General features: G+C 45.5%; 2 protein-coding genes and 1 long non-coding RNA gene across 3 annotated transcripts in view; all 3 read right to left on the minus strand.

Annotated features, from left to right (window-relative positions):
- plekho2 (pleckstrin homology domain containing, family O member 2) overlaps window positions 1-2,107 on the minus strand; it is a 40,175-nt gene extending 38,068 nt beyond the window's left edge. Inside the window, exon 1 of the mRNA XM_076747910.1 lies at window positions 1,419-2,107. Coding sequence (XP_076604025.1) covers window positions 1,419-1,427 — 9 coding nt within the window. The 5' untranslated portion in view covers window positions 1,428-2,107. The remainder of the gene's footprint in view (window positions 1-1,418) is intronic.
- Window positions 2,108-5,485: 3,378 nt separating this feature from the next.
- Window positions 5,486-12,359, minus strand: LOC143337791 (uncharacterized). The gene is made up of 3 exons (XR_013079215.1): window positions 12,174-12,359; window positions 11,645-11,737; window positions 5,486-5,839 (listed from the first exon to the last, which is right to left on the minus strand). It is a non-coding gene; the product is annotated as an uncharacterized LOC143337791 (long non-coding RNA).
- On the minus strand, window positions 7,077-9,410 carry LOC143331672 (retrovirus-related Pol polyprotein from transposon 297). The gene has a single exon (XM_076749134.1). It carries the CDS (start codon window positions 8,757-8,759, stop codon window positions 7,077-7,079), a length of 1,683 nt encoding a protein of 560 aa, XP_076605249.1. The 5' UTR covers window positions 8,760-9,410.
- Window positions 12,360-13,167: the final 808 nt, after the last annotated feature.

A 13,167-nucleotide genomic window follows, 5' to 3' on the forward strand; every position in this document is an offset into this window, starting at 1 on the left:
TATGACTGTTGTATTGTTTAATATACATTGTGGAAACTCTTCAAATATAGGTTCCATTTGTAAGTTATGCTCTACTCATAGCCTTTATTTGATTTATAGCTCACCATTTAATTTTGATGAAGCGTGAGGACGAACGTATTCTTCCTTTAAATGTGAGTTGTAGGTGTTTCACGGTAAGCCTACACAGTCTGGACTGGAGAGTGATTCTAGCCAGGAGCCAAGTTTCCATAAAAGAAAAAACAAGCTGCACTTTATCATTACATTGTGAAAGGAAAGACAATGGCAGCTTAATAGGCTACCATTTGTGATCAGTGTTACAATCGAAGGGCAGGGTAGCCAGCTGCATGTTTTCAAATGCGAGCAACAAGTTCCCTGTATACTGTCAGTTAGTTAAGGTTAGGCAGGCCTATGTTTCCACTTGACTTCCCTTTTCTAATAAGGTGGCTTCCTCAATATGGCAAATTTTCACTGAGGCATGCAGCTGCTACTTTACTGGCTCTTAGGTAACTGTACAAGGCCTTTTCTGATTTTAGGGGTTCTTGTACGCTAGAAATCATTACAAGAGTCTGTCTTGTGCTGAGTGTTATTAATACTGTTCTCTTAGGCCAAGCATCGCTCATACGGCCAATCACAAATTACTGGTTATTATCAAAACAGGAAATGTTACTAAGCCGTTGTTAACATTTTTCTGAAAATCACGGTGGATTCGGCAAAAGTACATACCATCCAACGAGTATTTTTATATGTGAAACGTCAACCTTAGGATTTGTCATTTCCCCTATACCATCCTGCTGCACTGAACCGTTACGGAGCGTGTAACCCAATAGCTACTGAATGTTGAAATGCAATTCACATAATCACTAAATGAGGATTGTAATAATGCCGAATCTACCAAAAGACCCATCTGACTCAGACAGTCAGCCACTTTCTTTTTTAAAAGGTTATATGTTTGTATTACGCAGCGCTACAATAAAATGGCAGATTTTTAAATGGGGTTTTTAGCTCTCTCTAAGCCTACAGTTGTCGCTTGAGGTTCGTACATGGAATCTCACCAAGTTGATGCAATAGATTGACAGGTGGGCAGGTGCTTTGTTCCAAAAAGTGCTGACAGCCAGTGTGGTATAAAATCCCAAACTAACACATTTCTTTGATGACTATTATCCTACGCGTATCACGAAAATATCGGGTCGACTTCGGACTGCCACCTCTTCTATGGGCCTTTACTTCGCTTTAGTAACTTGGTCGCGCCCTTGCAGAGGTTATTTTACTCCCAAGGTTTATAACATCACACAGAGAATGTGTACTGGAGTGTTCTCGTTCACTAAAATGTCTCAAAAACTACAGCATCGCATTGCAGAAACACTACCTCCTACAAAAAGCTGAGCAGCATACACAGTGGGACTGAAGTGACTACTCACATCTTCCATGATAATGAACCAAAATCCGTTATGTGAGTGTTGACAAGCTTAAAATCACTCGACGTCTCTTTTCTCGTCGCAAAAACGATTTAGTTCTCCCCTGTTGATCGGCAGCTGACACATTTCCGACAAAACGCCTAAACGACGAAAATAAGGAACCGCGTTGTTTATGACATCAGGGTTCGTCTCTTTCCTTCTTTTGCCGTAGAGAAAAAGTTCGAAGAAAGAAGTTTGTTTCCGGTTTAAGTTCGTTCACACACTTGAATCTAAAAGTCTGTCGAGGAGGAGCAATGCGAGCCGCAGGCAGCAGCTCCTGCATGCATCATCTGCGACATCCGAATTAAAACTCAACATGGACACCCTGTTGACAGTAAAGTTTAGCTGATGTGCATTGCATCAAGCCCGTTCATTTCGCAGTGTGATGATCAGATCTGCACGCTGGAACAGAAACACTGCTCACATCTTCAGCATCCTCACAGGCTCACTGAGAGCAACCCGCTCATCAAAAACTTCATCTGCAGAAAGCATGTCCGCAATTCAGCAAACTCCACAAGGAAGGCTTTTTCATGCCAATATGTTGTCATTTGACTACATGCTTTCATACTTTTTTTAGGCTCCTTACGCATCTTAGTCAGCACATAGCCCACTGCATGATGAACGTTATAGTGGCCTCTCATGTTGCTACAGTCAACACTTCCTGGTTGGATGTAGGCTGTTCCTGGGCCTGTTAGTACGGAGCCCGGGCTCCGTAGGTTAGTAAGAAAGGGGGAACGAACGAACGCATTTTGGTCCAGAAGATAAGTGGTCACATGGTCCAATCAGAGAAAGGTTTTTTTTTTCACAATCTGGCAGCCTTAGTGTTCTAGTAGAGAGTGGTGCCATAGGTAAGTGAGATATAGGCCTAGTTCATTATCAAAAGGACAAAATAAATTTGAATAATCAGTCATCTACATAATTTAAAATACTGTTTGATAGAGGTGTAAAACACATATTAGATGCAATATTAATACACTTTATAGCACTTTTCCTATACAAAATACAGCTCAAATATCAAAAAAGAGAGAGAGAAAAAAAAAAGAAAAGAGTAGATAATATAAGCGGTTAAAATGTTCAGATACATTTTGAAAAGGAGGGATGTAAAATAATAATCTATTAATATTATCTGTTTAATTATTAACAATGATATAATTAGCAGCATAATGTTCCTCATGTTAACCATCTTTTCTCAGTGTGTTAGCATGGTAATTTGGAATTCCTACCTAACACGAGTAGGCCTACAGCTAAAGCTACCAGGAACGTCTATTTGTCTGAGGAGTAGAGACTGAAGATCTGAGGGACACATCTTTGCAGATTTATTGTCAAGTACAAGAATCTTAAAATGTTTCCTTCCATAGCACACCAATCAAACATTCTCCAACAACAGGGAATGTTGGGATGTTGTTGTTAGTGTCAGTTGTCTTCGAATATGCTTTTAACACCAACTGTCCCTGGCACACTGATCAAGCTATGACTACTATAATTTAGAGACACTCCTTGTACTATTGTGTTCAACAGTTCATCATGGACTACACTCAAAAAAATCAAATGTTGGATTTACTTAAAAATGTTATGTGAAGTGGTTCCGCCAAACTGGGTTGAGTAACTTCTAAGATACTTGATTTATTAATATGGACTCAATGAAATCAAATGAATTATACACGAGTCTGTTGAGTATATATAACTTAACCAGGTTGGTTCATTGTTATGGATTATTCATACATTCAACTAACTTAATATGGTTATGTTCAACTAATGATGGTCAAGTAGATAAGAAGAATACAAAATAACTGATTAAAAATACATAATCGAGAGTTAACTAGACTGCATTTTTCTTTAGTTTTTGCAGTTAAAACATAGAATTTCTTTAGAAGGACTCTTTCCTTGCCTCAAAGAGCACACATCTCTCAAAAACAATCTTAAAAGATTCGGAACAGGCTTGCAAAAGGACAGTGCATGTGCAAGTACATGTCAACTAAACCACATTTCTCAGGAAACACATAGCCTCTTCATTATTTTCCTCAACATTAAGCATGTCTCATAAACTGTCTTATAAGTCTTTTAACAGGCATGTAAAACAACTACAGTCAAACAACAGCTTAAGTACGCAGCCAGTGCTCAAAACCTAATTTCTCAGCAAGCCTGCTGATCAAAAGATTCACATGACTCAAAGATAGTCATTCAAGTCATTCAAGAAGTTTATTCTTCAGTAACTGGACCTTGGCTGAAAGCCTGTGGGCATCAAGTTCCATCAGGACCTTTTGAATAAATTCGAAAGTGTACTTGAGGTCAGATGGGTAGCTCAAATTCCTGAACAGCAGAGCGGAGGCACTGGGGACATCTCCAAGGTCCTGGAGCACAGTGACACCCTCAACTATGATCCATACATCTTCGGGTGGACTTGAAGCATCTGCACCCTCATGTTTGATGATGTAGATCCTGATAACAGTCTTTTCCATATTGCTCCATGCATCAGAGTTTACATCCTAAAAGAAAAAAATGAAAGACATTTCATTGAAATGTACATGCACAGAGCACTGTTCGCTTGTTTATTCAAACTTTAACTTGCTAACATGGTGCATGTCCAAATTGCACCAAATCCAACACTACATGTCCCACTACACCATTAAAAGAACCACTAGCTGAACAAATCAGTGCCGGGCCGGGGGCGAGGCACATGACCGGGCCCTTTAAACCCAATAAAGCTCATGATAACATCGCTTTACAACATACACACACATACTACATTTTTGACACAAGGCTCAAAGCCTTCAGTAAAGCTGGGGCCACATAGCACGCCTGCGCAGAGCGTGAGTGTGGCGTTACGGCATGGTTTTCATTTTGGCGTCCATACATACAGGTTACAGTGTCCACACTGCCGACATGAGCAGCGTGAGAGTCGCGCGAGTCCTGCATGGCTGCTGCGGCCCATCAACTAGAGATTCCAAGGCTCGCCGCAGTCAAATCAGTATCATGTGAGTATTTCACAGCGATTACAATGTCTGTATCTGCATATGTGACACACATGAAGAGAAAATACACAATATGAGAGGGACAGAAGTTCTCCATCATCTCTACTCCTTTCCCTCTCTCCCACTCTCTCCTCCGGTAGCTCAGTCCCTGTTCCAGCGCATGTAAAGTAAAATTACGTCATCATCTTTGTTGTCGATAATTATCAAATGCAAACTCCATGTAAACAGATGGAGCCGCAGCACGTCATTTTATTCATATTGTAATAAATGTGGGTCTTTAGCAATGTTTGCCAAACGAATGTCGGAGGCTACCCTTTTAGCATAAGGCAACACCACCCAGGCACGCTAACACCATCGGCTGGAGGCACCTTAAATGAGGACCATACAGCATCCCACCCGTAGACCCGTCACCCCCCCACAGCAGCTCTCCCACTTCACACTATTAAAAAGGTTAGGTAACACAGATGCACATACAAGAGATTTAGAGTGTTCATAAAATGTACTTAGCTTGCCTACTCGGCAAGTTCCTCCCCCTGGGTCTGAGCTCGTGTCGCCGTCCAACTCCCCGGGGAAACGGCTTCGCTGGACGGCGAGGACAGGAACCGGCTGGCGGCAATGCCGGCGTTGCACCAGGCAGCAGCGACGTCACACTGGGAGCGGTGGCGGCGCTGCACTCTCTAAAATGACCCCTGGCCTGGCTACAGGAGGCGCCCAGCCTCCCCTCCTAGCATACATACGATCTACTCCCCTTACTAACTGTCTTCATCGCTGGCAGCTCTAAATAACTGCGAACGACAGCCCCCCCTCCTAACAGAGTGCTGTGCCACCATGCGTGTTGCTCCCAACCTCCCCAAGCTGCATCTGCCAGCCTTTTTACTGCTTGTCTCCCTCTCCTGCCAATCAGTCACACCTGTATCAGGTCAGTCATTAGGGAGTCCTTGCTCCTGATGTCACCAGCTCATAAATCTCAAGTTGCATCACACTCCCCCCCCCCCCCCCCCTTGACAAAAAGGACTCGTCCTCGAGTCTCTATGGTGACATCCTATGGTGACCAAACTGGTGGTCTCCGCTGGCGTGCTGGACGTTCCTCCTCAACCGGTTGCATGCCTCCTAGCGATTGTTGTTGCTGTTGTCCTGGGCAGGACACAATCACACCGGAGGGAGGCGCTGATCCAGAGGCCGATGGATCCCCTGACGACCCGCCTTGTGTGTCCCCGGCATCCCTCAAGGTGGAGTTCCGATCAGTCTGTCTCTCCGGTGGTCTCCTCACTCCTGTCAGGGCACCCTGGCTGGGATGGCGATGATGGACCCAACTGGCTCCAAGCTGTACCTCTGGGCGCCGTTGCCTCAGGGATCTGGTTGGCTGGAGGTCAAGTCTATCAGCCCTCTGGAATGCTGGACCACTTGTCGCTACTAAAGAAGAGGGATAGGGCTTAAGTCTGTTGAAATGCACCACACACTCAGGACCTCCTTCCACTAGCACTAGCCTATAGAGCACATCTGTTACCCTCTCAATCACCCTAAAAGGGCCTTTATACCTCCTCTGTAATTTAGGGCAACAACCTCGCTTCCTAGCTTTGTTGTGCACCCAGACTCGCTCTCCCTCAGAGTAGTACTAGAAATTAGCCCTAAAGTCATAGGACTGTTTCTGTCTCTCTGAGGCCCTGGCCTGGTGTCTTTTAACTGCAGCTACAACTGTAGATAAAGTCTCACTAAGTCTTGCGACATAATCATCAACAGAGGAAAAATGTTCCTTGGAGTCCAGGTTCAGCATGAAGTCAATAGGCAGCACAATTTCCCGCCCAAACAAAACTTTGTAGGGGGTAAATGCAGTGCTAGCGTGAACACTACTCCGGTATGCCAACATCACATAAGGCAACAGTGTGTCCCAGTTCAACTGGTTATCCTCTACAAACAACGACAGCATGGACAACAAAGTACGATTAAAGCACTCTATGAGACCATCAGACTGAGCATGGTAAGGGGATGTTCGAGTCTTATGAATTTACAAAAGCCTGCACAACTCCCTAAATAAGGTCGATTCAAAATTCCGGCCTTGATCCGAGTGAATGCTACGGGGAACCCCAAAACGACACACCCACTCCTCTGTTAGCACTTTAGCGATGCTGCTGGCTTCCTGATTAGGAATGGGAAAGGCTTCAGTCCATTTTGAGAAATAATCTCCTACCACTAAAATATACCTATTCTTACGGGGGGTTTCTGCGAGGGGACCCAATATATCCAGTGCCACTCGTTCGAAGGGTCTGGAGGTGGATGAAGGTTGCAAAGGGGCACATGGAGGTTTACCATGGGTTTTACAGGAGGAGCAATCTATACAATCCGTCACCCACTGCTTTACATCCCCAAACCACCCCGGCCAGTAAAACCGGTCTTTTACCTTCCCCTGTAACTTCTGCACTCCTAAGTGGCCTCCTGTGGTGTCACAATGCAGTTGTCTCAAAACCTTTGGTACCAGAGAGCAAGGGAGAACTACCTGTACTTGAGACGCAGCATCAGAATGTGCCGGGGGAACCCTTACCAACCTAGAGCTGCGCACATACAGCTGATCCCAGACAGGAGCATATTTCTGTAGGTTGGGGTCATCTGGCATATGACAGTCCTCTCTCTGTTTTTTACAATCTATTATTTGTCACAGCACACTGTCATCCATTTGGGCTTGAGCAAGCTCATCCATATCTCTGCCTTCACTAGGGAGAACATGGGAAGTTTCCTGCACAGCACACACTCTTGAAACACCTTTTAATACTTTGCTGTCTGGAATCTCCTGACCCAGTCCCTCCCCATCACTCAAGGCAGGCAACCTTGAGAGAGCATCAGCATTTTTATGAAGCTTGCCTGGCCGATGTACAATCGTGTATTGGAAACTAGCAAGCTGTTCGACCCAGCGGGCTAACTGCCCTTCCAGCCCCTGAAAATTGTGCAACCATCGTAAGGAGTTGTGATCAGTACGCAGAACAAACTCCTTACCTAACAGGTAATGTTTAAAATGTTTCGTAAAGGCGACCATGCTCAAAAGCTCCTTCTTGGTGGTAGCATATTTACGTTCTTGCTTGGTAAGCGCCCTGCTGGCATATGCAACAACTCGTTCGTGACCCTCATCTTCCTGTGACAGGACCGCCCCAATCCCCACATCACTGGCATCAGTATCTAGGATGAATGTTTTACTGGGGTCTGGATATGCCAACACAGGGGCGGTAATAAGACTGGCTTTAAGATGTTCAAATGCCTGCTGACAACCTTCAGTCCACTGGAAACGCTTCCCTTTTTCCACAAGCTGGTGCAATGGGCGAGCAATATCTGCAAAGCCCTTCACAAAACGCCTGTAATAGGAGGCTAAACCTATAAAGCTCTGGACCTCCGTCTGGTTCCTTGGGACAGGCCACTCCCTTACTGCAGCCACCTTAGCGGGGTCTGCCATCACTCCCTCAGCAGAAATGACGTGCCCCAAGTAGTGAACCTGAGTAGAGAACAGATTACACTTAGAGGGTTTAACCTTCAAATTGGCCTGCTGAAGTTTTGCAAGCACCTCATCAAGACGAGCCAAATGCTCTTGAAACATATGCCCAAATACAATAATGTCATCGAGATACACCAGACAGGTCGTCCACTGTAAGTCTGCTAGAATTAAATCCATGAGTCTTTGGAACGTACTAGGTTCATTGCAGAGGCCGAAACTCAAAACGTTAAACTCAAACAACCCCTGTCGGGTTATGAAGGCGGTTTTATGGCGATCCTTGGGATCCACCTCTACCTGCCAGTATCCACTGGCCAAATCGAGAGTGGAAAACCAGCAGGCATGACTTAGGCTGTCTAGAGCATCATCTATCCTTGGGAAGGGATATGCATCTTTACAAGTGACATCATTAAGTTTCCTGTAGTCGACACAAAATCGGAGCCCACCCCCTTTCTTTCGCACCAAGACTACAGGTGCTGCCGAAGGGCTGCACGAGGCCCTAATGATGCCACTGTTGAGCATTTGTTTCAGGTTATCGGCTACCTCCTGTTGCAAGTGAAGAGGGACTCTTTGTGGAGGTAGTTTAATAGGCCTAGCATCACCTGTATCGATCTCATGCATCGTCAAATGAGTCCTACCCAAGTCGGTCTCACCTCGGCTAAAGACAGGAAGATTCCTGTACAGTAATCTTTTTGCTGCCTCAATTTGTTCGGCAGATAAACCCTTACTTTCCACCCCAAACTGGCTCATGAGCCTTTCCGCCATCCAGGGCTGCAACATGTTTCCCTCCTCCCCGCTACACTCCCCGACACCATCTACCTCTATGTCAGTAAAGAGTGTACCCACCTTCATGCCCATTAATGACCCGTACTGGCAACGTCCCCCTCTCTACTTTACAGACCACCCGGGCCACAAGTAGGTCACAATGCCTTGACAGGGCTGAGGAGGGCTCCAACATCCCTTCTGCGTAGTCCCCCCAAGCACTTTGGACCATGCCTGAAATTATAGCTTCACTCCGTGGTGGTACAACTGTATCTGAATGGAAAACAACCGTCTGGGGTTCTGATGTTGGGTTGGGATCTACAAGGGAGAATGTCTTTCCCATTATCCAACAGGTCTTACTACTAAGATCGATAACAGCACCATACCTGGACAAAAAATCAAAACCCAGCAAAATCTCTTCTGATGGAATATCTGACACCAAGAACTCAGCAACCAAGGCCAAGGAATCGAACTGGCACACTGCCTGCCAGCTCCCAAGAATCTGCAACGCACCACCATTTGCTGCTCTTGCATGCCCAGCATACTCTTGCAAATCAGCCGCTCCCTTTGTTAAAGACAGCCATGTCTGCTTAGGTATAATGGAGCGTGTTGCTCCAGTATCAACCAACACATGGCAACTTGACCCACCTATCTTGGCAGCAAGGTAGCCCGAGCCGGTTTTAGCCTTCTCAGGGGCCCCAGTGGACACTGACGAAAGGGGGGTGGGCATTGGGCCCTCTGTGCACGCCCCCTCTAGTTTTCCTGTAAATAAGGGCAGTTCCATCATATCTGCCGGTTACAGCCACATTCCCAGCCCCCCCCCCCCCCCCCTTGCTGCAGAGCCTCCCGTTTAGTTACTGTACTGCTGTGTGTATTATTTGGCTGAGGGAGAGGAGCTGACGATGCTGCCCGAGTAGAATCAGGGTGTGCTGGATTTGATTTTAGCACCTGCACGGCGGCCTGCAGGGACTTAACCTCCTGTCTCAACCCTTCCACCACCCCAAGCAGAGTTTCAACTTGCTCATTATCTTTATCTTTCTGTTCTGAGATCCCCCGAACTTTGGCGTCTTGAGCTAGGTGGCTATTTTCCAGTCCCCTTATAAGATCAAGTTCTGAAGCCAGATTAATTGCATCCTCTAAGGTTGCAGGTTTTGCACTGCGAAGACCAATACGCAGATCGCCACTTCCCACGTGAGTGATAAAATGGTCTTTTGCTAATAAATCCTGTGTATTAAGGTCTGCAGATGGGTAGGCCCTAGTAACCAACCGGCGCAGGGCAATACCAAAATCACGGACACTTTCATTGTGAAGCCTCTTCCGTGAGGAAAAGTTGGCTCGGTTCCAATCATCACTATCACAGGGGTCCAGACACCTCCCCATAGCATCTTTCAGTGACGTGTAATTAGTTTTAGCTGCAGCTGATAATCCACTGTAAACCTCGCGGGCTCGGCCTGATAGCAACAGACCCATAAACTTTAGTCTCAGTGATTCGTCCCAGTTATTTACATCAGCAGCAATTTCAAATTGCTCCGCCCAATCCTCCCATTCCTGCCCAATACCAGTGAAAGTCTCTGGCATAAAGATTTGGTGGGGTATTGATCTATTAGTAAGTGGTGATGTGGGAGCAGCTTGACTTATGGCTCGTTCCGGTACGTGATTCTCAGGCTCCGACATTTTTAAATATCCCACCGCTGCCACCAGTGTAATAAATGTGGGTCTTTAGCAATGTTTGCCAAACAAATGTCGGAGTCCTTGAACACACACACGGAAACAAGGGCGATGTACAAGAAAAACAATCTTTATTAACACGACTTAATATTTCATAAAATGAGTGGGGAGCTGCAGCCAGGTAAAACGAAGGTCACGGGGGGAATACGCTAGACACCCTTAAGGTTGCATCGCACACACACACCCTTAAGGCACACTATTTACTCACAGCATGCAAGTTGAGGAAACCACTACACACAAGGCTAGTCTCACTAGCTTCAAGGCATACCTGCAAACACGGCACGCTAAGTTGAAGGACCACTGCACACATGGCTACCCTTTTAGCATAAGGCAACACCACCCGGGCACACTAACACCATCGGCTGGAGGCACCTTAAATGAGGACCATACAGCATCCCACCCGTAGACCCGTCACCGCCCCACAGCAGCTCTCCCACTTCACACTATTAAAAAGGTTAGGTAACACAGATGCACATACAAGAGATTTATAGTGTTCATAAAATGTACTTAGCTCACCTACTCGGTGAGACCCTCCCCCGGGGTCTGAGCTCGTGTCACCGTCCAACTCCCTGGGGAAACGGCTTCGCTGGACGGTGAGGACAGGAACCGGCTGGCGGCAATGCCGGCGTCGCACCAGGCAGCAGCGACGTCACACCGGGTGTGGTGGCGGCGCTGCACTCTCTAAAATGACCCCTGGCCTGGCTACAGGAGGCGCCCAGCCTCCCCTCCTAGCATACATACGATCTACTCCCCTTACTAACTGTCTTCATCGCTGGCAGCTCTAAATAACTGCGAACGACAGCCCCCCCTCCTAACAGAGTGCTGTGCCACCATGCGTGTTGCTCCCAAACTCCCCAAGCTGCATCCGCCAGCCTTTTTACTGCTTGTCTCCCTCTCCTGCCAATCAGTCACACCTGTATCAGGTCAGTCATTAGGGAGTCCTTGCTCCTGATGTCACCAGCTCATAAATCTCAAGTTGCATCACAATATTTTATACCTAACTACATCACTAGTCAGTCTTGTAAAGTTTTTACCAACCATGACTCATCCTGACTGGGTCAACATATATAAGCCCACACATATCGCACATTGAAAAATATCATAGGGAAAGGGCCCGGTGCCCCCTGCTTGGAACAGAGATCTCTCTTTTCCGCCCCGCCCCGGGCCCCCCCTGGGCCCCGGGCCGAGGGCGTGTCGCCCTCCCAGCCCCCCCGGAAGATCCGCCCCTGAAAGGAACAATTGGGACCTCTTACCAGATATTCTTTAATGAGTTTCTCTGGGTCTTCATTGAGATAAACAGCAAGTGCTTTGAGGTTGCAAGCTCTCCTTTAGGCAATGGTGTTATTCTGCGAACCAGAAGAGGAAATATGACTGAATAACACTTCACTGACATGTTAGAGTTAGACTGGATCATTCCACAAAAACAATTAACTCATCAATGTCCAGTAGAATTTTATAATATATTTTACAGCACAAGCTGAGTCAGGCAGAAATCAATTGAAATGTATCCAAGTATGAGGCCACAGCACAACTTTTCTTATATATTTCTTATATACAGTAGTCAAAAGGGCTTACAGATTTTAGCAGTTTTGACAAAAGAACTAGAGTAAATACAGATTCCCATGGTCACATGTTCAAAAAAGATTTTTCATTTATGGGCCAGACAGACTCAGTAAAAATCATTTAAACAAATTATTCTCCAAAGTGTTTTCAGGAAGAAACCAAAAAAACAGCGACACACAAATATCTTATGCATTATGGCGCAGCAGGTAGTGCGCGTACCTCACAGCAAGGAGGTCGCTGGTTCGATCCCCGGGTCGGGCAGCGCCTTTCTGTGTGAAGTTTGCATGTTCTTCCCGTGCATGCGTGTGTTCTCTCCGGGCACTCCGGCTTCCTCCCACAGACCAAAAAACATGCATTAGGTTAATTGGTGACTCTAAATTGTCCATAGGTGTGAGTGTGAATGGTTGTTTGTCTGTATGTCTGTCTATGTTGCCCTGCAATCGGCTTGCGACCAGTTCAGGGTGTACCCCGCCTCTCGCCCATTGCCAGCTGGGATAGGCTCCAGCCCCCCGAAACCCCGAAAGGGATGCGCGGGTATAGAAGATGAATGAATGAATGAAAACAGAATTACCGATCTTCATAATATTTTTACACACATGATCTGGGCTCTGACAATATAGATCACACACAAAAAGCAAAGAGATGTTGAGTTGGGGTAAAAAAAATGGAGATTCAAAATAGAAACTGCATTGATTTTGGAATTCCATAGAAATACAATTAATGAGATAAATAATAGAATGCTGAATATTATAAATGCTTCAGATTATTCATCATTAAAATTATGAAGATGTGAAATTGTCCGACAATATAGATGACAAAGAATAACAATTATCTGCTGCTTTATACTTGTAGAGGATGATCAGACCTATGGGAATTCAAAAATCAATAAAATGTTTATTTCAAAGTTGCACTTTTGGACCCAACTCAGCATTTCTACCACTTTGTGTGTGTGAATTTACACTATCCGAGCCAAGATCATGTGTGTAGAAAAAATTAGGGTAGAGTAAGGGTAGGGTAATTAGATCTGGAATTCCTAACCTATTTTTCAAAAGGTGTTTTTTGCTCACTGCTAGTGAATTTTTGCCTACTGGAATACATTCATATGTATTCCATGGGTGTGGAGCTACTTTTCTTGTCATTTCTCCCTGAAAACACATTGGACAATCATTTATAATTTATGATTGATTTGATTTTCTGATCCAGTGTAAATCTG

This window comes from Chaetodon auriga, chromosome 1, assembly GCF_051107435.1.
Source record: "Chaetodon auriga isolate fChaAug3 chromosome 1, fChaAug3.hap1, whole genome shotgun sequence".
Lineage (NCBI taxonomy): Eukaryota > Metazoa > Chordata > Actinopteri > Chaetodontiformes > Chaetodontidae > Chaetodon > Chaetodon auriga.